We start from the raw sequence: 25007 nt of genomic DNA on the forward strand, positions 1-25007 counted from the left end.
AAGGCATTGGGCATTGTCACTACACCCAGCACCTCCCCTTTATTTAAGACATCTCTCCCTCCAACTAGATTTGCTGCTTAGCCTGGATGGCCCAGGCAAGCCCCTAGGATACTGCTCAGCCTCCTCAGCATTAGGATTATAGGAAACACTGTCAGTTTACATGGATGCTGACTACCTCAACTCAGGAATTCATGCTTCCGCAGCACACAATTTACAGACTGAGCCATCTCCCCAGCCCCGTGAAGGTTATTTTAATCGTGCATATGTGTATTTGTAGCACATGGATGTTGGTGCCTGCAGAGTCCCGAAGCATCAGATCCCATTGAGTGCTGTGAATCAAACCCAGGTCCTCTGAGTGCTCTTAACTTTGGAACCATCTCTCCAGGCCCTGGTTCTGCAGATATAAATGGAAATACACTATCTAAACTAAACTATCACTCCACATCAATGAAATTCTTTAATCCCAGCATCAGGGGACAGAGGCAGAAGGATCTCTATGAGCTTGAGGCCTACCTGGTCTACAGAGTTCCAGGATAGCCAAAGCTTTGTTGAGATCTTATCTCAAAAATGAATGAATGAATGAATTGGTGATGTAGCTCTGGTTGGCCTTGAACGAATTGGTGATGTAGCTCTGGTTGGGCTTGAACTCATGAAGATCCACCTGCCTCTGCCTCCCAGTGCTGGGATTAAGAGTATGCATCATTAAAAAAAATTAAATAAATAAAGAGTATGCACCACTGCGCATGGCCATTAAGGAGAGTTACAAAAGGTTCTTCTTAACATTAGCTTTGCAAAGGCTTTTAACCTAAAGACAAGATTAATATGCTTCCAGTACAGGGTCTCTCAACGTTAATATTTTAGTTTGAACTGGGTGACTGAGAGGGAGCAATGGGTACACAGACTGTCCTGTACCTTCTTAGATACTTAATATCCCCTGCTCCACCCTGATGACAGAAGAATTCTACCTCACTCATTGTCCATACATTACCCAAGGGGTAGACTTGACTCCCATTTGCAAACAACTGTTCTAGTGAATTGTGTTCCCTAACTTTCATCAACCAATTTTTTTTTCGAGACAGGGTTTCTCTATATTGCTTTGGAGTCTGTCCTGGAACTCGATCTGTAGACCAGGCTGGCCTTGAACTCAGAGATCCATCTGCCTCTGCCTCCCAAGTGCTGGGATTAAAGGCATGCGCCACCAACACCCAGCTAACTTTCAGCAAATTTTATTGGAGCCAGTGAACTATCTCAGTTTCTTCATAGGGGACACTAGGAATACATGCAAAACAAAAATACTACTTGTTTCCTTTTAATTTTGTATGTATAAATGTTTTGCCTGAATATCTGTATGTGTATCTTGTGTATGCCTAGTCAGAAGAGGGGGTTCGATCCCCTGAACTGGAGTTACAAACAGTTATGAGCCACTATGTGGGTGCTGGGAATCAAATCTAGGTCCTCTGAGAGATCAACAAGTACTCTAAGATGTCACCTCTTTGGCCCCCTAATGTTATTGCAGAGATACAAGAATCCTAAGTAGCTAAAGTACTTGTTGCTTAGCTCTGAGAACATTGGTGGAATGGGATTGAATTCCCATCTCAGCACTCACCAGCAATCTTGCCTTAAGCCGGCTTTTTAACCTTCCAGTCTATCTTCTTGTCTGCAAAATGGGAAAAAGAGCTCAACAGAGGTCAAGTTCAGAGATCATTTAAGGAAAATACTACAAATTTGGTGGCTATTAAGTGATTACTACAAGGCCATCGCATTCAAAGCCACAAGCAGTTCATGGAAACAAACATAAAAACTATAAAGTAATGGTGTTTTAACAGTTTATTTTGAAGGTCTTTTTAAAAACAAAGTAAAAGACAATCTGAGGAAAAAATTGCACAGATGATACTCATTAAATAAGTATGGTTGATTAAGTCAGACAAGGGGATGTATTCTCTTCTGCAACTCCAGAAGTGAGTGAAGGTTCCAGAGGGGGAGGGGAATCATGGCAATTTGAGCTGCCTCGTAATCGTGTAAATCTACAGTAGCAACCAAGTGTTTCTTTCTTCCCAAGTAATCAATTTCGATCTTCAAACTGTGCCTTATTTTTTAAAAGGTAAGATGCTAGAAACTCAATGGGATTTGGCGGTCTGCAAGGGAAAGAAATGCAAAGGTTAGAGAGATATTCAAACCATTTTAAAATGCATCTGTTTGGTTTTCATTTCACAGTGAAAGGCTATTTGTAATAAATATGGTAAATGAGACAGGCAAGCTGAGAAGCCAAAACTACACTTTAAAAGAACTTAAATTGTTTTCTAGCTTAAAACCAGTCACTCGCTCACCTCTAGAACACAGGGTTCTCGTTTATTCTTTCCTTACTATTACTGCAAGCATGCATGGGGAGCAGATGCCTCATCCACGTGGAGGCAGGGTGACAACGCTGGAGCCTGCTCTCTCCCAGCACCTTCACCTGGGTTCTGGGGACTGAACTCAGGTAACCAGGTTTGCTCTGCTGGGTAAATGCCTTTACCTACTGAGGTAATGAAACTCTTCTTGCCTCAGGGAGATTTCTAGGATACGAGCAGTAGTCAGGGTTATGACCTTAATGCATATAGCACAGGTTTCCAGTTGGCCCATTGTGGTGACAGCTCAATTCCCAGCACTCTGGAGGTCTATATGGCCAGTTCCAGGCCAACCAGAGCTACACAGTGAGAACCTTTATAAAAACAAAAGAAACCTCATCAAGCTGTATGCCTACAGCAGGTGTAGGTTCCCAAGTATTACCCTTCAGCAAAAAAAAGAAAAAAAGACGAATCATCCAAGGCAACAACACACATTTAGACAACCTGCTTCTTTTTAAACAGACACTTCAATCTTTCTTTGACCCATCGCATTCATTTTGTGAGAGGCATGGCACTTATGAGGAAGCCAGAGGGCAATTCATTCTACTATTTGAGTGGTAGGGAATTAAACCCAGGTCATCGGGCTTGGTGGCAAGCCGCCACTCACTAAGCTATCTCAATGGCCCAAAATTTTTAAATTAGTACTTATGCTACAACAAGGAATCCACACCTGAGAAAACCACTGATAAATTTAAAAGGCATAACTCCACATTTATCACTTTTATGCAAGTTATTCTTATGGAGAATCGTCTAAATATTTAAAATTGGGGAATATCTCAATTCTTTCCTCAAATGGCATACTAAAAACTGAACACCGGGCGTTGGTGGCGCATGCCTTTAATCCCAGCACTCGGGAGGCAGAGGCGGGCGGATCTCTGTGAGTTCGAGGCCAGGCTGGATCGACAGCCTCCAAAACAATACAGAGAAACCCTGTCTCAAACAAAAAAAACAAAACAAAACAAAACAAAAAAGACATAATTTCAAGCCCGGGCGATGGTGGCGCACGCCTTTAATCCCAGCACTCGGGAGGCAGAGGCAGGCGGATCTTTGTGCGTTCGAGGCCAGGCTGGACCGATAGCCTCCAAAACAATACAGAGAAACCCTGTCTCGTAAAAACAAAACAAAACAAAACAAACAAAAAAAAAAACAACACACTGGCATGTCAGTGATCCTAGCTCCAAACCAAGATCAAAACCAACCAGTACAAAACAGGCAAATTTTCCCTCCCAAACTCTCTCCTGCACAGCATGCTGAGTGGGGAGTGGTTACCTGTGACCAGTAATCACAGGACTTGGGAGACAAAAGAAAAGGGTAGCAGCAAGGGCAGAGTCAGCCTCCACAGAGACCGGAGCTGTTGCGCATGTGTAATCAATCCCAGCACCCAGCACTCCCAAACAATTGCCTGTGAGTTCCCAGTCAGTTTATATAGTAAACCTGAGGCCAGCCTGAACTACACAGAGACACACTATCTCAAAAAAAAGCCAAGGAAAGCCAGCAGAAAGCTTGTCCAGCATGAACGCATACAAGGGTCAAGCCCTGACACTGCACACACTGGATAAGGCAGTACTCGTGAGTAATGCCATTGGTTTCGCAGGGAAGCAGAGGCCACCAGGGACTGGACAGGAGGAAAGGGAAGGAGGGAAGGTGGCGCAGAAGAGAAGAAGGGAGGCTAGGTAGAAAGACAGCAGGGGGCCAGACACAGTGGCACATCCCTGCAACCTCTGTCCCTGGAAGCCAGAGGCAAGCACATCTCTCGAGTGCCACACCAGTCAGTCAGGTCTACACTGCAAATTCCAGGCCAGCCAAGGGGGCATGGTGAAACCCTGCTCCAAAAGGCGGGATTCTCGAGGAGAGGAAAGGAAGTCAGGCATTTGCCAAGATTAAAAAAAAAATATATATATATATATTCTCCTGTTCTAAGCATGGTAGCACACGCCCCCCCCCTCCCCGCGGCCAGGTGGTGGTAGCACTGACCTTTAGTTCTAGCAGAGGCAGGAGGATCTCTGTGTGTTGGAGGCCAGCCTGGTCTACAGAGTGAGTTCCAGGACAGAGAAGAGTGGCTACACAGAGAAACTCTACCAAAAAAAAAAAAGATTGGAGGATGGGGGAGAAGGGGAGGGAGAGGGAGCTGGGATTGACATGTGAAACAAGCTTGTTTCTAACTTAAATAAAAAGAAGGGAAAAAAATCTCCTGTCTTATTTTTTTCTTTCCTGGAAACATTTAATGGCTTCTCATGTCTCCCTGTGTCACTTTCTAAATCCTATAGTGATAGTCAGATAGCATACCAAACAATAAAAACAAGTTTTCCACAAAAAGATTGATTTATGTATTATATATACATGTGTGCACATGCGCGCGCGCACGCGCACACACACACACACTATATATATATATATATGCCAGAAGAGGGCATCAGATCCCATTATAGACGGTAATGAGATGCCATGTGGTTGGAAATGAAACCAGAACCCCTGAAAGGGCAGCTGGTACTCTCTCTTTGGGGGGGGTGGAGATGTGTTGTTTGTTTGTTTTTTCAGATGGTACTCTTAACTGCTGAGCCATCTCTCTAGGATTTGCTTTTTTGCTTAATTTTTGCTCTGTAGATCAGTCTGCAGGCACTAGGAAAGAGAAACAAGCAGAGCTCTGTAAATTCCAGGATAGCCAGGGCTATGTAGATAGCCCTGTCTCAAAAAATACATTTAAGCCAGGCGTTGGTAGTTCACTCCTTTAATCCCAGCACTCGGGAAGCAGGAGTTTGAGTCTACAGAGCAAGTTCCAGGACAACCTCCAAAGCAGTACAGAGAAACCCTATCTCGAAAAACCAATGAATGAATGAATGGATAATTTTAAGGAATTTCCCTTTGCTCTTTAAACAACATGCAAGGCAAGCACTCTACCTCAGTGCTAATCCTTTTTCTTTTCTATTTCTTGATGAAGATAATAATTACATAAGCCAGTCCACCAGCAACTCTCACTCCTCTGGCCTCAGCCTCCCAAGTGCCTACAGACACCACTTTCACCAAATAATTAGGCTAACCTTATGACTCACTTTACAACAACTCTTTGCTTATATTTATAAACATATTAGTAGTTAAAATCATCCCTTTTTTTTCTTCTAGCACTTAATAGTATTTAATCAGGCATGATTCAGAAGTTCAAGGTCATCCTAGCTACAAAGGAAGGTTGAAATGAATTTAGGCTGCATGAGACCAGACAATAATAATAATTTAAATTTTAAATTAAATAGAACTTCTAACATACCAGCCTTCTTGGGAGAAAATGTAAAAATATAAAAGATTACCTTTTTGGGGTGGTCCAGGGAACTGAACGCCAGGACAGCGCCCAACCACTAAGCTCGTGCTCTAACCCAACCACATGGCAACCAACAACAGCAGAGACAGGATGTATTCATAACCATAAGTAAATCTCACTTCATAAACATAACCAGGCAAAAGCGAAAGATAAACATTTATTCATTCACTTAGTAACACATGTGTATTCCAAGCACATGCATTAATGGGTACCGTGTGTGTGTGTGTGTGTGTGTGTGTGTGTGTGTGTGTGTGTGTGTGTGTGTGTGTGTTAAGCATGTATGGGTAATTTTACCTACATGTAAGTTTATGTCCATAGGTCAGAAGAGGGCATCAGATGTCCTGGAACCGGAATGACAGATGGCTGTGAGCCTACATGTAGGTGTTAGGAAACAAATGCAGGTCCTCTTCAAGAGCAGCTAGTGCTGAGTCATCTCACCAGCCCATTTTTGTTTCTTATAGACAGTGTCTCACCACATAACCCTGGCTGGCCTGAAACTCAGCCATGTGGACCACATCTGCCTGCCTCTGCCTGTGTGATGGAACTGAAAGTGTGTGCCACCACAACCAGGACTCATGACTCTTATATAAACTAACAGATCAATCCCATATCATCCAGCAGCGTGACTTGTCAGGGAAGACCCCTGCCACCAAGCCTGACAAACTAAATTCAATCCCTATAACCTACATGTAAAAGTTTTCTCTGACCTCCACACTCACACCTCTGCATATACACATGCATATGCCTATATACACATGCATGTACCCTGGGACGGACGGACGGGGACACACACACACACACACACACACACACACCTAAATATAACAAAATCTAATCTATGCTACTAATTTATGTCCCTTTACTACAGAGATTATTACTGTCCTAGGTTTCAAACATAACACACACCTAGTAGAAACAGACTGGTTTACAAAACAAATTTGCTTATTTGTTTACACAAAAAGGAAATTAGAAGCTGGATACGTCAGCTCACATCTGTAATCTCAGTACCTCGGACACAGAGTATGCAAAACTGAGGAGTCCACAGCCTTCTTCAGCTACATAGCTAATTCAGAGTCAGCACGAGCTAAATATGACCCTCCTTGGAAAAAAATATACAGCTAGAGAGATGGCTCAGTGGTCAAGGACACTGGCTGTCCTTTCAAAAGACCCATGTTCAATTCCTAGCACCCATTGCTGCCTAACAAACAAGTGTAACTCATGTTGCAAGGGATCCCACGCTGTCTCCTGAGCTCTATGGATGGGATTCAGGGATCCACATGGTACATAAACACACGTACAGGTGAAAACACACACGCCTTTAATCCCAGCACTCGTGAGGCAGAGGCAGGCGGATCTCTGTGAGTTCGGGGCCGGGCTGGACCAACAGCCTCCAAAACAATACAGAGAAACCTGTCTCATAAAACCAAAAATAAAAATAAAAAAAATTAAAAAATAAAAATCACAAAAAAAGAATTCATGTAAGGATTATGGAGATACATGTAGAAATAAGAGAACTGGGGCATTGGTGGCGCACGCCTTTATTCCCAGCACTCGGGAGGCAAAGGCAGGTGGATCTCTGGGAGTTCGAGACCAGCTCCGGAAGAGAAAAAAATAACTGCTAATAAGTGAATGCACTGGCAAGAAGAGCCCTTTATGACAGCTGGGAACACAGCTTAGTAAGGAGGGCTCGCCTATCATGAGCAGGCCCTCAGTCTAAAGCCCAGCCACTATCAAAAAGAGTTGTAATAATTCTGTACTTGAGACTACAATGACACTAGGAAAATTTATTATTGAAATACAAATTACAGCAAATACCACAATATGCCAAATATTATATAAAACCAAACTACATTAAACTAGAAAACTAATCCTTGATAATTTGCCATTAAAAAAATAAGCAAGCACAGGCAAAAAGGTATGAAATAGATAAATTATAGTAACAAAGGAAAATGGACCTAAGTGTTCAACAATATGGGTGAAACCTAACTGAAATCCTAGCAGTTAGGAGGTGGAAGCAAAAGGATCAGAGTTCAAGGTCGGCCTGAGCTCTTTGAGACCGTCGCAACAACAACAAAAAGGATGTAACTCAGCAGGCACACTCAAGGCCCTGGACTCAATCCCAAAACTCACATAAACCAGATACGGTATCATACTTTCTATAATCTAAGCACTGGATTGGAAATTCAAGGTCATCTTGAACACATAGTGAGTTCAAAGCCAGCTTAGGCTACACGTCTAAAAAAGGGCAATGATAAAAAGGCTAAGTTTACACTTGGGAGGCAGAGGCAGGCAGATCTCTGTGAGTTCGAGACCAGCCTGGTCTATAGAGCTAGTTCCAGGACAGCCTCCAAAGCCACAGAGAAACCCTGTCTTGAAAAACCCAAAAAAAAAAAAAAAAAAAAAAAAAAAAGGCTAAGTTTACCGTGGCAGTATTACAATTTCAATTATAATTCACTGGGCAGTGGTAGTACACACCTTTAATCCCAGCACTCAGGAGACAGAGACAGGTGGTTCTTTGAGGTATATAAGTATCAATTAAGACTACCTAGAACGCCGGGCATTGGTGGCGCACGCCTTTAGTCCCAGCACTCGGGAGGCAGAGGTAGGCGGATCTCTGTGAGTTCGAGGCCAGCCTGGACTACCAAGCGAGTTCCAGGACAGCCTCCAAAGCCACAGAGAAACCCTGTCTCGAAAAAACCAAAAAAAAAAAAAAAAAAAAAAAAGACTACCTAGAACAATGTTATCCTTAAGTAAAAACTTTACAGACCATGATTCCAAGTCTGTACACAAAAGTTCAAATCCCAGCACCTGCCACATGATGACTCACAAACATCTATGTAATTGCAATCTCGACGCAACATTCTGGCCCACATGATGGCGCGCACACACACACAGACAAAATACCCACACACATAAAATGAATAAATAAGTAATTTTTCTTTTTCTTTTTCCTTTTTTTTTTTTTTTTTTGGTTTTTTGAGACAGGGTTTCTCTGTGGCTTTGGAGGCTGTCCCAGAACTAACTCTTGTAGCCAGGTTGGTCTCCAACTCAGAGATCCACCTGCCTCTGCCTCCTCCCGAATGCTGGGATTAAAGGCGTGCGCAGCCAACGCCCGGCAAATAAGTAATTTTTAAAAAATAAAAATTTAGGGGAGGCAGAGGCAGGTGGATCTTTGAGTTCCAGGCCAGCCTGGTTTATGGAACAAGTTCCAGGACAGCCAGGGTTACAGAGAAATCGTCTCAAAAAATATAAATAAAATGAAAGTTTAACAGTAATGGGACCAGTAAGATGACTTAGCAGGTGAAGGTGCTTGACACTACGCCTCATGACCTGAGTTCAACCCCCAAGACCCATATGGTGGAGGGACAGAATTGGACTCCCAAAACTTTACCTCCATATGTCTACCACAGAATATACACACATGCATGCACACCATATGTAAATGTAATTCTAAAATAAAACGACAAGCACGACATCATTGAACACAAAAATTATAGCAAAGAACCACCACACACAACTAATGCTATGTAGGGTGTGGCGGTCCCACTGTGTGTCTCCACTCAGTTTTACCTCACCTTTCCTTGGCAAGCACGGCAAGGCCCTGCAGTAAGATAGGCACGACGGTCTGATCCAGGTAGGCACGGGTTGGCAGAGACTGCAGGTCCACCTTCTGTTTTGATGATTTTTCTGCATTGATCTTCTCATTTTCAACTATCCGCTAGTGATGTTAGAAAAAGAAAAAAAAAAAGGATGAATATACCAATGTTAAAAAAGGAAAATGAAAAAAAGGATGAACATGCCAAAATACAAAAACTGGAAGGAAAGGACCACTAAGAGGAAAGCAAATCGTGAGTGCAATGACACCAGACGGCAAACCTCTCCACCAAAAGAAATTCAAGCCAATCCCTAAATTCCTTTTTTAAAATTGTTTTTTAGATTTTACTATTTCATGGGCATGAATATTTTAGCTACGCAGATTTATGTAAACCCAAGCAGACCAGAAGGGGGCATCATATCCCCTGAAACTGGAATTACAAGACAGTGGTAAGCTGCTGTGAGGTTCTGGAAATGCAACCCCACTGCTCTGCAAAAACAAGTGTTCTTAACACTGGCGTCCTCTCCAGCCCCAATGCCTAATTTTATGGTTTTTCAGGACAGGGTTTGTCCATGTAGGCCTGGCTGTCCTGGAACTCACTCTGTAGACCTCGCCTGCCTCTGCCTCCTGATTGCTGGGATTAAAGACGTAGGCCACCAACATCCAGCAACAAATTCTTCTTTTTTTTTAATAATTTCTTTTTATTTCATGTACAGTCATGTTTTGTCTACATGTGTATCTGTGAAAGTGTCAAATCACCTAAAACTGGAGTTAGAGGCAGTTGTGAGCTATCCTTGGGTGCTGGGAATTGAACCTAGTTCCTCTGAGCCACCCAGGGCTCTTAACCCCTGAGCCATCTCTCCAGCCTAACAAATTCTTTTTTTTTTTTTTTTTTTTTTTTTTTTGGTTTTTCGAGACAGGGTTTCTCTGTGGCTTTGGAGGTTGTCCTGGAACTCGCTTGGTAGTCCAGGCTGGTCTCGAACTCACAAAGATCCGCCTGCCTCTGCCTCCCGAGTGCTGGGACTAAAGGCATGCGCCACCAACGCCCGGCTAACAAATTCTTCTTAATCATAGTAAAGAGCACAATCCTAACTTATCAGAGTTTGTATATTTTAAAAAAAGATTACTCATTTACATGGTATTGTAATGCCTCCAATAAGAAACAGCAATTCCAGGAAGTGTGTGTATGTGTGTGTATAGATGTATACACACACATTCTCTCTCTCTCTCTCTCTCTCTCTCTCTCTCTCTCTCTCTCTCTCACACACACACACACACACACACACACACACACACACACACACACACGACACAGTGGTCACTTACCGAGGATGACTGAAATCCTGGAGTAAGCCCTAGCATTAACTAGTTTGGAAATGATACCTGTGATCCCAGCACGTGGAAGGTAGAAGCACAAGGATCATTCTCGGCTACAGTGAGTTCAAACCCAGCCTGAGCTACAAGTAACTATCTTTTAAAGGGGGGACCTGGCCTTTAATCCCAGCACTCAGGAGGCAGAGGCAGGCGGATCTCTGTGAGTTCGAGGCCATCCTGGTCTACAAAGCGAGTTCCAGGAAAGCCTCCAAAACAATACAGAGAAACCCTGCCTCGAAAAACCAAAAAAATAAATAAAAAATAAAGGGGGGACCTGAGCTAGGCTCCCTTCAAGGACAGCACTCAGCAGGCAGAGGCAAGCACATCTCTACGAATTCCAGGGTAGTGAGGATCATAGAGGACCATCTCAAAACAAAAACTAATATACAATTTAAGAGGGTTGGAGAACCGGGTGGTTGTGGCGCACGCCTTTAATCCCAGCACTGGGGAGGCAGAGGCAGGCGGATCTCTGTGAGTTCGAGGCCAGCCTGGTCTGCAGATCGAGTTCCAGGACAGCCTCCAAAACAATACAGAGAAACCCTGTCTAGAAAAACCAAAAAAATAACAGGGTTGGAGAAATGACTTGGTGATTAAGAACGAGTACTCCTACTAGGCGGTGGTGGTGCACACCTTTAATTCCAGAACTTGGGAGACAGAGGCAGGTGGATCTCTGTGAGTCTAAGGCAGCCAGGCCTACAGAGTTCTATGGCAGCCAAAGCGACACAGAGAAACCCTGTCTGGACAATTAGTACTCTTCTTCCAGAGGACTAGAATTAGATCCCAGAACCCACACCACACAGCTCAGGATGTCTGTTATTCCAGTTCCTGGAGGGCCTGACACCCCTATAGGCTCCTGTACACCATGCACATACACATACATACAATTAAAATGTTTTACATAAATCATTACCAAAAGAAACAATTCCTACACTACCCTCCTCAAGCGTTTACTGAGAGTGCTTAGGATGTGCCAATTGCTAAGCTTCGTTTTAGTTAAGCCAGTGTGGCCGTTAATATTGGTTACCAACTTGACACAATCAAAAATCCAGTAGGAATAAAACTCCAGGCACACCTGCAAAGGATTATCTGATTAAGCTACCCTCTAGGCACCTTTCTTAGGTTAACTGAGGGAGGAAAAGCCCCCCCATAAAGGAGGCAGGGCATAGCTTCTCAGAATTTCTTCCTGGACTAAAGAAAACTGCCTGGGTGGGAGCACTGGTGGTAGGAGCACTGTTTGTGCTCTTCTACCTGACTGCTGACACAGGTGACCAGCTTCCAGCCCCCTCTCTGACTCACCCTACACACAGTAACAGCAAAAGGAGAGGGCTGAGGCCATGTTTATGATTAAAAACAAAAAGAATTATTACAGTGGCGACACACGCCTTTGATCCCAGCCCTGGGGAGACAGAGGCAGGTGGACCTCTATGAGTTCAAGGCCATCTTGATCTACAGACATAGTTCCAGGATACAGCCAAGGATACACAGAGAAACCCTGTCTTAGGATGGGGGTGGGGGCCGTGGAGTGGAGGGGATATATCATTACAATGTACTAGTTACAACAAAAGGGGGACAGAGCTGAGGGGAGCTAATGTACTAGTTACAACAAAAGGGGGACAGAGCTGAGGGGAGCTCTGATTGCTCCCTGATTGCTACCTAGAAAACTCACAGGATACAGTCTCAAAGGGGACCTAGCAGTCACCCTGAATTGAGAAGACAGGTGTAAGAAAATTGTGAGAAACCAAAACAGCTCCAATATAGAAGGCAGCTCCAATATAGAAGGCAGAGTACTTTACAAGGAGAAAGTCGTGTGGCCAGGAGGGAGGCTGCTTTCGGGTCTAGATGAATACAGCTACCAGAGCCCATGAGGAAAACCACCCAGTAATCACAGGGACTCTTCTGCAGCTACACATACTGGAAACACTTGGTGTTCCCATGATCCAGAGCAGCAGACTCTCAAAAATACACAGAACATTGGGTAGAACACTCAAAACAACGAAATTCGGTCTAAATTGAAGGCCACTGATCTAGCCCCTCCTGACAAAGGCAAGCCTTGAAAATTCAGTCAAACCGTAGGTCAATACCAAGAATGTATGAAGAAATACTAAAATATCTAATATTCTACAAAGTAAAATTCACAGCACACCCAGCATAGTATTAAGAAATCACAGGCTGGAGAGATGGGTCAACGGTTAAGAGCACTAACTGTTCTTCCAGAGGTCCTGAGTTCAATTCCTGGCAACCACATTATGGCTCACAACCACCTTGAATGAGATCTGGTTCCCTCTGCTGGCCTGCAGGCAGAAGGCTATATACACAATAAATAAATTTTTTTTTTAAAAAAAACTTTAAAAAAAGAGATCACTAGGCTGGCAGGGCATTGGTGGTGCAGGCCTTTAATCCCAGCACTCGGGAGGCAGAGGCAGGCGGATCTCGGTGAGTTTGAGGCCAACCTGGTGTACAGAGCGAGTTCCACGACAGCCTCCTAAATACAGAAAAACCCTGTCTCGAAAAACCAAAGAAAAAGAAATCACTAGGCAGGAGAGCAGGCATGGTGGTGCACCCTTTCCTCCCCTCAGTCAGGAAGCAGAGGCAGGCAGACAGACCTCTGTGAACTCAAAGCCAGTCTGGCAGTAGGTAAAGGCACTACTGAACCCTCTTTATTTTACTTTTTTTGTTGTTGTTGTTTTTTCTCCAGCAAACCCCAGAACCCATGCAAAAGTCAGAAAGAATCAACTCAAAACACGTATCGATGACAATAATGACGGGGGCCAGAGAGCTTCGCACAGCTTGGTGGTAGGGTTACGGCTGCTCTTACAGAGGACCTGGGTTTCGCTCCCAGCACCTACATGGGGGCTCACAACTAGTTCCAGAGGATCTGCCCCTCCTTCTAGCCTCTACAGGCATCAAACACGCCTGCAGCACATGTATACGAGTGCAGGAAAAACACTATTACACTGTGCTGGCTAGTTTTTACTTGACAGGCCAGGAGAACATCATTTGAGAAAAATCACCCCAACCCTCACACTGGTTCATGGGCAAGCCTGCCACGCTTTTTCTTTTCTTTTCTTTTTTGATTAGTGATTCATATGAGAGGACCAACCCATTATGGATGATGCCGACCCTAGGCTGCTTGTCCTAAGTACTATAAGCAGGTTGAGCAAGCCAGTAAAGTAAGCATGATCCCTCCGTGGCCTCTGCATTAGTTCCTACCCCAATTTCCCTGGATGCTATAAGATTAAATAAACCTTTCCCTCCCTGAGTTACTTTTGGGGGCGCTGTGCTTGAGTGCTTGAGTGTGTGAGTGAGTGTGTGTGTGTGTGTGTGAGAGAGAGAGAGAGAGAGAGAGAGAGAGAGAGAGAGAGAGAGAGAGAGAGAGAGAGAGAGAAACAGAGACACAGAGATTGAGGGGTGTCTCTATTTAATAGTCCTGGCTGTCCTGGAACTCACTTTGTAAACCAGGCTGGCCTCAAACTCACAAGAAATCCACCTGCCTCTGCTTCCCGAGTGCTGGGATTAAAGGCCTGTGGCTCCTGGCTCCCACTTACGGGTTAGAGTCGGGATTTGTAAAGGTGTGTGCCACCATGCCCAGCCCAAAAAATCTTGAGGGAAAAAAAGTGCACTTCCTGTTCTGGAAGAGAAGCTAAGTTCAGTTGCCACCCCCTCAGAAGGGTCACAACTGCCTGTAACTCCAGCTCCAGGTTATCTGACACACATATGGCACACACACATAAATAAAAACCAATATTTGGAAACAGTAATGTTTGAAGAAGCAAATTACTAGGTAGAAAAAGAAAAAATATAACAAAGAAAAACAATCAAGCCACAAAAATTGATCAAGACCCAATATATTGTCAGGCATGGTTATGCACAACTTTAATCCCAGTTGGATTTTGGTAAATTGGAGGCCAGCCTGGTCTACAGATCAAGTTCCAGAAGAGCCAGGGCAACAAACCCTGTTTCAAAAAACAGAGATAACCAGTAACTCTTGCAAAAGACCCTGATTCAATTCCATCCCACACAGTAGCTCACAACTGTCTAAGTCAAGTTCCAGATCCACCATCATCTTCTCATGAACAAACACATGCCAAGGCAAAACACCCATAAACATAAGATATAAAATATTAGAAAAGAAATACATAAGCCGGGCATGGTGGTGCATGCCTTTAAGCCCAACTCTCGGTATGCAGACTAAGTAGATTAGATCTCTGTGACTTCAAAACCAGCCTGCTCTGTCTACATAGTGAGTTCCAGGGCACAGGACAGTCCTTGCGAAAACCCTATCTCAAAAAAAACAAAAAACAAAAAAAGGAAAACAACATATGCATATACATTGAGAGAGATCACATAAATGCAAACACAATACAATCCTTTTGCAAAAACAGTCTATCTGCCAACAGTGAAATACAGAGGTCTAGGTTCGGTGGGTAAGGAACGAGCTCCATCAAGCCTGGGAGCTGAGCTCCAGCTCCAGAGCCCACCAAAGGGTGGAGGGAGGAAACCTTCCACACACGTGCTCCAACACACACACACACACACACACACACACACACACACACACACACACACACTACATTAAATAAAAAAGAAAACAGCACTTGCTAATGCCTTGAGCAAGTTACTGAACTTCGAGCATTCTGGGGCTGAAGATATATCCAAATTGGTCGGGTGTATCACACAAACAGCAAAGCGATGAATAAACATCAACACCTGTCTGTACAACAACTGCTTGGAAACTCTCCTGCACTTTTTTTTTTTAACCCAAACTTAATCCCTCGAGTCTCCTATTCACACACAAATCCTCTCCAAGAAGCCTCTCTTTTCCTAACCAAACCTACCCAGCTCTGGTTCCGGGATTTAGTCATTCATTTACAAAGTACCTTTATTTTTAGGCAAGTATTAGCACGCTAGTAAAAAGAAACCGCTTATAATCCGATACCACGGAGATCACGGCAGCTAAGTGTTCCCTCGTGCAGAGCAGCCGAGTAAACGGATCCTAAGTTTTCTCCAGCTCCCACGAGACCCGTACGTAGATGGGGGCAGAGAAACTGGGCGAATTACCTCAACGTTGTCTGTGAGGCCGTACTCGGAGTGAGGGTTTTCTGCAACCTAGAAAACGAAACACGGTCAGGGGGACATCCGCCCTTCGGCGCTGCCTCCCCGCACACCGCCACTCTGAACCCAGGGCCTCCGAGTACCTGCGTCTGCCCCTCCAGCATCTGCTCCGACTCCATGGCGGATCCCGCAAACCGCAGTCAACCGGATACCAGTCTTGCAAAAACAAGAAGAGCCGCGAGTTAGTTACCCGGGAGATTTCAAGTGGAAGACGACGCCAGGATGCGGAGCAGCCCGGCCCGGGACCCCGCCCCTCACCCCCGCGGGCGGCGGACGCGCGGGCTGGGACGGTCCACGTCCGCATCGCGAAGCTCGGAGGTCGTCCCGAGGATCTAGCCCTGGGAGGAGGAGGGAGAGGAAGAGGAGGAGGGCAGGGAGCTGATTACCCGCGCCAATGCGGTCGGTTCCCAGGTTCCCTGCACGGCGCCACCGACTCCCAGCGCGAACCGCTTCGGCCGTAAAGTGAGGGACGTCGCGCTGCCGCCGCGCCTGCGCAGAGCAGCCCCGCGGGCTGGAGTGCCGGAGCCCGCCCGCCCGCTCGCCCGCTCTGGCCTGCGCCTCTGCGGTGCGGCGCGCCTGGCCGCCTGCCGCAGACCTCCTGCTGCAAGCCGTCCTTGCTGCCGCCTGGAAGTGTCTGTCCCCGAGGAACCGAGGGCACTTGCTGGGTGACCCTTTTTTTTACGCCCAGGCTTTGCATTAAGGCCAGAGAGGCGCTGGAGAGACCGCCCGGGGGTCGATGGCTCGCTGCGTGGGTTTGGCTCCCTGCACCCACGTGGCGGCTCGCAGCCGTCACAACTCCAGTCTGATGCCGTCTGTTGACCTACTCAGTCAGGCACGAGGCACGCAGGGGTTCCACATACGTGCAGGCGAAACACGCTCACGTGGTGTGTGTGTGTGTGTGGTTTTTTTTAACACCAAAGAGGAGGAGCAGGGTTTGGGGATTCTTGGACGGCTTTTATCCAAGCCCTGCCATCTGTGTAGGGACCACGCTCAACTCTACGTGTATGCCCACATTAGTACAAAAGAAATGGACTTTCTAGGGGTAAGGGAGGGCCTACGCAGCTCACGGGTGGAATACTTGCCTGAAATGACCAGGGACTTTGGTTGAATTTCCACAAAAGTGAAACTAGCTTCCCAGGATAAGGTACTATTGGAAAAACCATTCTGGGTTTTGTTTGTTTTTAAATTTTAAAGCAAGGTGTGGTGGTTCACGTCTGAAATCCCAGCTTTTGGACAGCTGAGACAGGGACGGTTAGTGTGAGTTCCAGGTAAACCTGAGTTCCTGAAAAGTTCTACGAAGGCTGAATTTCTTTTTATCCATATGAGTGCTCTATTTGCATATATGATGTTATTCCAGAAGAGAGTATCAGAATCCACTAGAGATGGTTGTGAGCCACCATGTGGGTGCTGAGAATCACACTCAGGACCTCTGGAAGAGCAGCCAGTGCTCCTAACCGCTGAGCCATCTCTCCAACCCCATTGATTGACTAGGATTTCAATGGCATGTAGAGGTTGGAATATTGCAAGTACAGACACTAATTGTCTTAAGCCTAGTTAGCTCCCAAAATAGCCATTTAACACCCAAGTCTGAGCCCGGAGGTGGTGGCACACGCCTTTAACCCAAGCACAGAGGAGCCAGAGGCAGGTGAATTCAAGGCCAGCCTAGAGAGAAACCCTGTCTCAGAAAAACAATACCCATGTCTGTAAGTGATATTTGACAAGCCTCTTGGAATGTCCAGACTCCTAGCTAACACTAACCCAAGTATTGCTTCTACTCAGACGTCCTCAAGATGCTACTGGCTAAGATTTCCTCGCTTTTCTACAACCCACACGCCTAATGTATTTGAAAAGTACCTTTACAACAGCTGTGGTGACGCACACCTTTAATCTCCACACTGGGGAGACAGAGGCAGGTGGGTCTCTGTGAGTTTGAGGCCAGCCTGCTCTGTAAGATTTCCTTTGTTCTGTTACTGTAAAACTTAATGAGACTGCCACCACACTGGAACATGGAATCTGAGGTAACCAGAACCTTTATCCTTGAGCCATGGTCACTCGTATTTGCCTCCAAAGTAAACCATCTTATCCCTATAGGATGAGAGCTGCGTTTTTGCATCAAGTGAGAACCTGTCTCAAAAGAACGTAAGTTATAACAAAGAAAGGAAGAGAGAAAGGAAGGAAGGTGGGCTGTGGAGATGGCTCAAACATTAAAAGAATTTACTGCTCTTCTGAAGGACCTGAGTTCAGTCCCCTGAAGACACATCAGGTATCTAACAACTACCTATCATTCCCGGGGATCTGACACCCTCTTCTGGCCTCTGTGGGCACTTGGACTCTCATGCATTTGCACAGAAATGTGGTATACATGTACACATAATTAAAAACAAACCTTAGGCCCATCAGCGGGGGTGCACGCCTTTAGTCCCAGCACTCGGTAGGCAGAGGCAGAAGGATCTCTGTGAGTTCGAAGCTACCCTGTACTACAGTGAGTTCCAGAACAGCCAGGGCTGTTGTTACACAGAGTAACCCTGTCTTGAAAAACCAAATAAATAAATAAATAAATAAATAAAAATAAACCTTAGGATGGATAATTTGTTTCCTACACACAATTTATAGATGTTAAGTAACATCCTGGGGCCATGAGCAATTGAGTCATGCTGTACAGAGCAATGGCCCCTTGACACAGAAAATTGCTTGGCCATAGCCTGACCATTTGGCTCCACCTACAGGAACAATATGCCTGGGTATCAAGAACAACCCACCCAGCTTCCCCTGAAACCACCTAAGAGTTGTGACTTCCTGGGAGCTACCTACATGTGTAGTAGGTAGCTATGTGTATGCATAAATACATGTCCCCCAGCCCCTCTAAATGCACCCAGCCTTCATCCCACAGGAAAGATTAGAGACCCCTGCCCCTTACAATAAAGCAGACTCACACTGTTGAGACCAAGACTGTCTGGCTCATTTTTCTAAAAATAGATAACAAACATGAAAATCTGGAATGCTTTGAATTCAGAGCAATTATTTAAGGTAACTGTAGAGCATACAGCTCAGATTTTTTAACTCTATCCCATTTCTAGTTGCTCTTTTTTTTTTTTTTTTTTTTTTTTTTTTTGGTTTTTCAAGACAGGGAGGCTGTCACTCACTCCGTAGACCAGGCTGGCCTCGAACTCACAGAGATCCGCCTGCCTCCCGAATGTTGGGATTAAAGGCATGCGCCACCAACGCCCAGCTTCGTTTGTTGTTTTTTTTTTTTTTAAGAACTAAATTTTAGGGGTTAATTTTGTTTCTTTTTTCGTTGTGTGTGTGTGTGTGTGTGTGTGTGTGTGTGTGTGGTGGTCAAAGAATAATTTCCAGGATGTATCTTCTAACATGTTGGGTCTGGGGATTGAATACCATGTCACCTTGTGACTCTAAATGATATATGGATACAGATCTCAAGTAAATAAACTTTGTTTATATACTAGAATTATGGGCACAATTTTTAAAATTTTTATACTGAGCCACGAGGTGGTGCTGCTCACCTTCAATCTCAGCACTTGGGAGGCAGAGGCAGGCAGATCTCTGTGAGTTCGAGGCCAACCTGCTCTACAGAGTGAATTCCAGGACAGCCAGGGCCGCTACACAAAGAAACTGTCTCAAAACAGCGAAACAAGCCAGGTGTTAGTGCCACACCTGGGAGGCAGAGGCAGGTAGATCTCTGGGAGTTCGAGACCAAACCTGGTCTACAGAGTGAGTTCCAGGACAGGCTCCAAAACAATACAGAGAACCCTGTCTCGAGAAAAAAAAAAAAGCAAAACGAAAAACGATTTGTTTATTAAGTGTATGTTAGTGTTAGTGTGGTACATGTGTGGCTGTGTGAACATCCAGAGAGGACAGAAGGGAATATTGGACATCCTCCTCTTGCATTTCTCAGACTTGTTCCTTTGAGGTAGGGTCTCTGTGAACCTGGAGCTCAAGATTCTCAGTGAGGCTATCAGCCAAGATCCCAGTGATCGTCTTGCTCCCTGTGGTTCTGTAATTACATCCATGCATGAGACCAACACTGACTAGTTATGTGGGTGCTGCGATCTGAACTTCTGTCGTCATAATTATGCAAGGGTGCTTTGAAAAACCTCTGAGCCCGGGAGGCAGAGGCAGGCAAATCACTGTGAGTTCGAGACCAGCCTGGTCTACCGAGCGAGTTCCAGGACAGCCTCCAAAGCCACAGGGAAACCCTGTCTCGAAAAACCAAAAAAAAAAAAAAAAAAAAAAAAAACCTCTGAGCCCGGCAGTGGTGGCCCCAGCTCAGTGATGAAAATAAATAAAAACATTAAAAATAAATAGCCAGGCATGGTGGTACATGCAGGCCTTTAATCCCAGCACTCAGGAGGCAGAGGCAGGCGGATCTCTGTGAGTTCGAGACCATCCTGGTCTACAAGATCGAGTTCCAGGACAGCCCCCCAAAAACCCTGTCTCAAAAACACCAAAAAAGATTTTTAAATGTTTTATTACTTGTTGTTATTATTTTACGTATGTCTGTGTGACCACTTGCAGGCCAGCGCCTGTGAAGGCCAGAGGAGGGCATCGGATCCACTAAGACTGGATGCTTAGTTGTGAGCGACCGTGTGGGGGTTAAGTAACAACATGCAGTGATCTTAACCATTAAGCCATTGCTCCAGGTCTTCAACTTCATTTTTTAATGTTATTTATGTATGTACCAGTGTTAGCATGTGTGTGTGTGTGTGTGTGTGTGTGTGTGTGTGTGTATGTGTGTGTGTTTGTGTGCACCTTTGATCATTTGGGGGCCAGAAGAGGGCATTAGCTCCTTCAGAGGTAGACTTAAGGCATTTGTGAATCCCCGACTTGTTAGATATGTGCTAATCCAGCCTCTACTTCTCCTGCATGTACACCAAGTGCTCTTAACCACCGAGAATCCTCTCTAAGCACTCCACCACCTTCTCTTTCGAAACCAGGTCTCTTACTGAATCTAGAACTTACCAGTTGTCGAGACAGGCTGGCCAGCAAGCCCCGCTAGGATCTGCCCATCTCTGCCTTGCATCACGACAGCATACTTGCTTTCCACATAGCTACTGGAAGCCTGGGGCTGGGTTCACACCATTGTAAAGCACACTTGACCATCTGAGCCGTTTCCCCACCCCAGACCACTAACTCTTACTTAGGTTTGAGGCTCCATGATTCCTTTAAAGGTAACCCCTCATCTGCCTGGAACAAATCCTGTAGTGGTACCTACCCCATTTTGTCTTCTGTTTTCTTGATGGTTAAACACAATTAAGTTTTGAGTTCTTCAAAGGCAAAGCTCAGATCATTAACTTTGTGTTTGTTTGACTCTTATATTTAGTAGATATTGTTAGAAGGGGGATGAATTCCTAGAGAAAACAAACACCTCCACAAAAGTAATTCTCTCTACAGTCAGAGGTTCTAGAACTAGAATCATGGAATTCAAATCATGAAGAAAGCCTTCAATGTTGTGGTGGTTGGAAAGAAAAGGGCCTTCCAACGGAGTGACACTATGAGGGAATGTGGCCTTGTTGGGGGAAGTGTGTCTTCCTGGGGGCGGGCTTTGGGGTCTCCTCTCTCAAGCTTCCTCAGTGGTAGTGAGTTCCTGTTGCCTGGAGTCAAGATGTAGGCCTCTCAGCTCCAGCAGCACATCTGCCTGCACGCCGCTGCTCCCCACCCTGAGGGTAATGACTGAACCTCTGAAACCAGGAGAAGCCACCTCAGTGTAATGTTTTTGTTCATAAGAGTTGCTGTGGTCCTGGTGTATCTTCACAGCATTAAGAAACACTAACTGAGCTGGGCATTGGTGGCGCACGCCTTTAATCCCAGCACTCGGGAGGCAGAGGCAGGTGGATCTCTGTGAGTTCGAGACCAGCCTGGTCTACAGAGCGAGTTCCAGGACAGCCTCCAAAGCCACAGAGAAACCCTGTCTCGAAAAACCAAAAAAAAAAAAAAAAAAAGAAACACTAACTGAGACATATGTCTAGGGACTGGAGAGATGGCTCAGTGGTTAGGAACACTGACTGCTCTTCCAGTGAACCTGGGTTTGATTTCTAGCACTCACAGGCAGCTCACAACTGTCTGGGACTCCAGTTCCAGGGGACCTGACACCCATGGCAAAACACCAATGCTCATAAAATAATAAATACATTTTGAAAAAAAAAGATCAAACAAGATAACATAAACTGCTTTGGAAATGAGATTATATGAACATGAATGAAATTAGTCTTGTGTTATCTTTACCTAAGGACTTCATTAGTACAGTGATGTTCTATTTCGAGTGAGAAGGGGGGGCTATTGCTACACAACTTGGAGTCAGGTTCCCTGGCAGTCTCCTCTCCCCCAAATTATCTATTGCATCTATAACCTGGGGGTGGGGGGGTTAGGACCTGTGAATCTTGTAAGTTTCTCACTTTTCAGAGCCTAATAAGTTATGTAATCTTGGTGGGAAGGGAAGTTTCAACTCAGAGGATACAGCTACCTGTCAAAGGGTTTCTAAAGGACACAAGTACAGAAACTTTGGGTGACAGCTCAAGCCTGTGACCTTAGAACTTGGGAGACGAAGGCAGGAGGATGAAGTTGAAGGTGATCTTCAACTACAGATCAAGTTCAAGGAAGCTTGGGCTACACAAGACCCTGTCCCAAGTGTGTGTATGTACAGTTTGTTTCTTGTGGTTGTTATAAACCTGGGCTACACAAGACCCTGTCCCAAGTGTGTGTATGTACAGTTTGTTTCTTGTGGTTGTTATAATGCAGATGGGATTAATGAAATAAAAGCTGACTATCATAATTATTTATGTACTTATTTATTTTGAGACAGTGTCTCACTATGTAGCTCTGGCTGTCCTGGAACCTGTTCTGTAGACCAGGCTGGCCTCAAAACTTGTCTTTCATTTTAAATATTTTTTCCATGCTTTACAGTTTCTCTCTGGAATGCAAATGTTTGTAAGTAGGTCATGGATTACTAAAAGGCACAAAAAATAACTTTGAAATCTCAATTTTAAGAGGTCGCAGGCCAGCGAGACAGCACAGGCGGTAAAGCTGTCTGTCCTCAACTCGGACTACCTGCGTTGGATACTCGAGATCTACGCTGAGGAAGGTGAGAACTGACTCCTACAAGCTGTCCTCCAGTCTTCACATGTGCACCCACACAAACAAACATATGTAATTTTTTTTTTTTTTTTTGGTTTTACGAGACAGGGTTTCTCTGTTTTGGAGGCTGTCGGTCCAGCCTGGCCTCGAACTCACAGAGATCCGCCTGCCTCTTCCTCCCGAGTGCTGGGATTAAAGGCGTGTGCCACCAACGCCCGGCAAACATATGTAATTTTAAAATGTACAGGTGCCCAGAGCTTTTCTGTTAAGTAGAAACTATTTTTCCTTTTTGTAAGACTTATTTTTTTTTTTTTGGTTTTTCGAGACAGGGTTTCTCTGTGGCTTTGGAGGCTGTCCTGGAACTAGCTCTATAGACCAGGCTGGCCTCGAACTCACAGAGATCCGCCTGCCTCTACCCCCCAAGTGCTGGGATTAAAGGTGTGGGCCACCAACGCCCGGCTTTTTTTTTTTTTTTTTTTTTTTACGAGAATGGGTTTCTCTGTATTGTTTTGGAGGCTATCGGTCCAGCCCGGCCTTGAACTCACAGAGATCTGCCTGCCTCTGCCTCCCGAGTGCTGGGATTAAAGGCGTGAGCCACCATTGCCCAGCAAGACTTATTTTTTTATGTGCATGGGCATGATGTGTGTGCAGTGCTCTCAGAGGCCAGAAGAGGGCGACAGATCCCCTGGAAGTGGAACTACCGATGGTTGCCAGCAATAAGACATAAAGTGAATTACATCACCTAATTTTAAGGGAATAGTTTTTAAAGCTCTTAATAAAGCTTTATTATCCTCTCACCATGGTGGCTATGACCCTTCTGCAATTAATTCTGACAGCAGAAAGTACAGACAAATTTTTTCATATGACTAATATAGTTTTATTACATTTCTTGGAAAATATTTTAAATTTATTTGACATTCTTAATTCCTCTCTGCATATATTTTATAGTTTTTATTACAGGACCCTATACTTTTTAGACTAACTTACTTGGGTTTTTATGCTTAGGGATTTTATATATATTTAATAATATATATCATATATATGCTTTTAAAGTGGCACCAAAAATTACACATATTTATGGGTATTACTGTGATGTTAAATCTCCATTGTCAACTTGATGGAGTTTGCAGTCTACATGGAAACAAGCCTCAGCATATCTGCGAGAGAGTTCCTACATCAGTTAAGTAAGCTGGGAAGGCCGCCCTGAATAAAAAGGAGACTGGGCGCTGAGCACCACAGGGTGTGCCTGTGACCATCCACAGCTTCTCCCTCATGTCTTCCTCATCGTGACAGGCCGCACCCTGGGACTTCCTTCCTTAAGTTGCTTTTGTCCAGAATTTTCTCCTCCCAATATGGAAAGTAGCTAATACAGGTACCATGGGACACATTTTGTTTCCTTGTTTATTTATGTATTATTTGTTAGAGACAGGGTCTCGCTGGAACTGACTATGTAGATGAGGCTGACCTTGAACTCACAGACATCTGCCTGCCTCTGCCTCCCAAGTGCTGGAACTACAGCCACCACACCTGCTACCATGTGAAGTTTTATTTCTTTTTAAAGATTTATTTATTTGTTATGTATATAGTGTTCTGCCTGCATGTACTTATACAGGCCAGAAGAGGGCACCAGACCTCATGAGCCACCTTGAGGTTGCTGGGATTTGAATTCAGGACCCCTGGAAGAACAGACTGTGCTCTCAACCCCTGAGCCATCTCTCCAGCACCCATGTGATGTTTTAATGCATGTACACATTTGATAATTTTTTTTCTTGAGACAAGTTTTCTCTGTGCAGCCTTGCCTGTCCTGGAACTCACTCTGTAGACCAGGCTGCCCTGGAACTCAGAGATCTACCTGCCTCTGCTTCCCCACTGCTGGGATTAAAGGTGTGAGACACTACCAACCAGTTTACATTCTATAATATTCAAATCAGGGCAAAAATAGTTCTGGTTTGGTTTGGCTTGGTATTTCAAAACAGTGTTTCTCTGTGTAACCTTGGATGTCCTGGAGCTCACTCTGTAAACCAGACTGGCCTCGAACTCACAGAAATCTGCCACACACACACACACACACACACACACACACACACACACACACACACACGATTTCACACAACCACTACTGTGTGGTTCAAAAGAG

At 44.9% G+C, this 25007-nt stretch overlaps 1 protein-coding gene across 2 annotated transcripts; it reads right to left on the minus strand.

Annotated features, from left to right (window-relative positions):
* Positions 1–1812: 1812 nt before the first annotated feature.
* On the minus strand, positions 1813–21174 carry Dpy30 (dpy-30 histone methyltransferase complex regulatory subunit). 2 transcript variants are annotated; one of them, XM_040730864.1, is made up of 5 exons: positions 21012–21174; positions 15865–15937; positions 15728–15775; positions 9276–9418; positions 1813–2135 (listed from the first exon to the last, which is right to left on the minus strand). In XM_040730864.1, the coding sequence occupies exons 2-5, from the start codon at positions 15898–15900 to the stop codon at positions 2063–2065; spliced, it is 300 nt and encodes a 99-aa protein (XP_040586798.1). In that variant the 5' UTR covers positions 15901–15937; positions 21012–21174; the 3' UTR covers positions 1813–2062. The 2 variants fall into 2 exon arrangements, with proteins under 2 accessions (XP_040586798.1, XP_005073639.1); XM_005073582.4 differs by lacking the exon at positions 21012–21174 and adding an exon at positions 16168–16317.
* Positions 21175–25007: the final 3833 nt, after the last annotated feature.

This window comes from Mesocricetus auratus, unplaced genomic scaffold (assembly GCF_017639785.1).
Source record: "Mesocricetus auratus isolate SY011 unplaced genomic scaffold, BCM_Maur_2.0 Super-Scaffold_100024, whole genome shotgun sequence".
NCBI classification, from domain to species: domain Eukaryota; kingdom Metazoa; phylum Chordata; class Mammalia; order Rodentia; family Cricetidae; genus Mesocricetus; species Mesocricetus auratus.

What these genes read in the sequence shown, in the direction of transcription:
- Dpy30 (XM_040730864.1), bottom strand. Translation starts at nt 15,900, where the DNA reads ATGGAGTCGGAGCAGATGCTGGAGGGGCAGACGCAG. An exon ending in GCCTCACAGACAACGTTGAG is followed by an intron (nt 9,419 to 15,727) that starts GTAATTCGCCCA and finishes TAACATCACTAG; the next exon opens with CGGATAGTTGAAAATGAGAA. An exon ending in GCCGTGCTTGCCAAGGAAAG is followed by an intron (nt 2,136 to 9,275) that starts GTGAGGTAAAAC and finishes TTTCCCTTGCAG; the next exon opens with ACCGCCAAATCCCATTGAGT.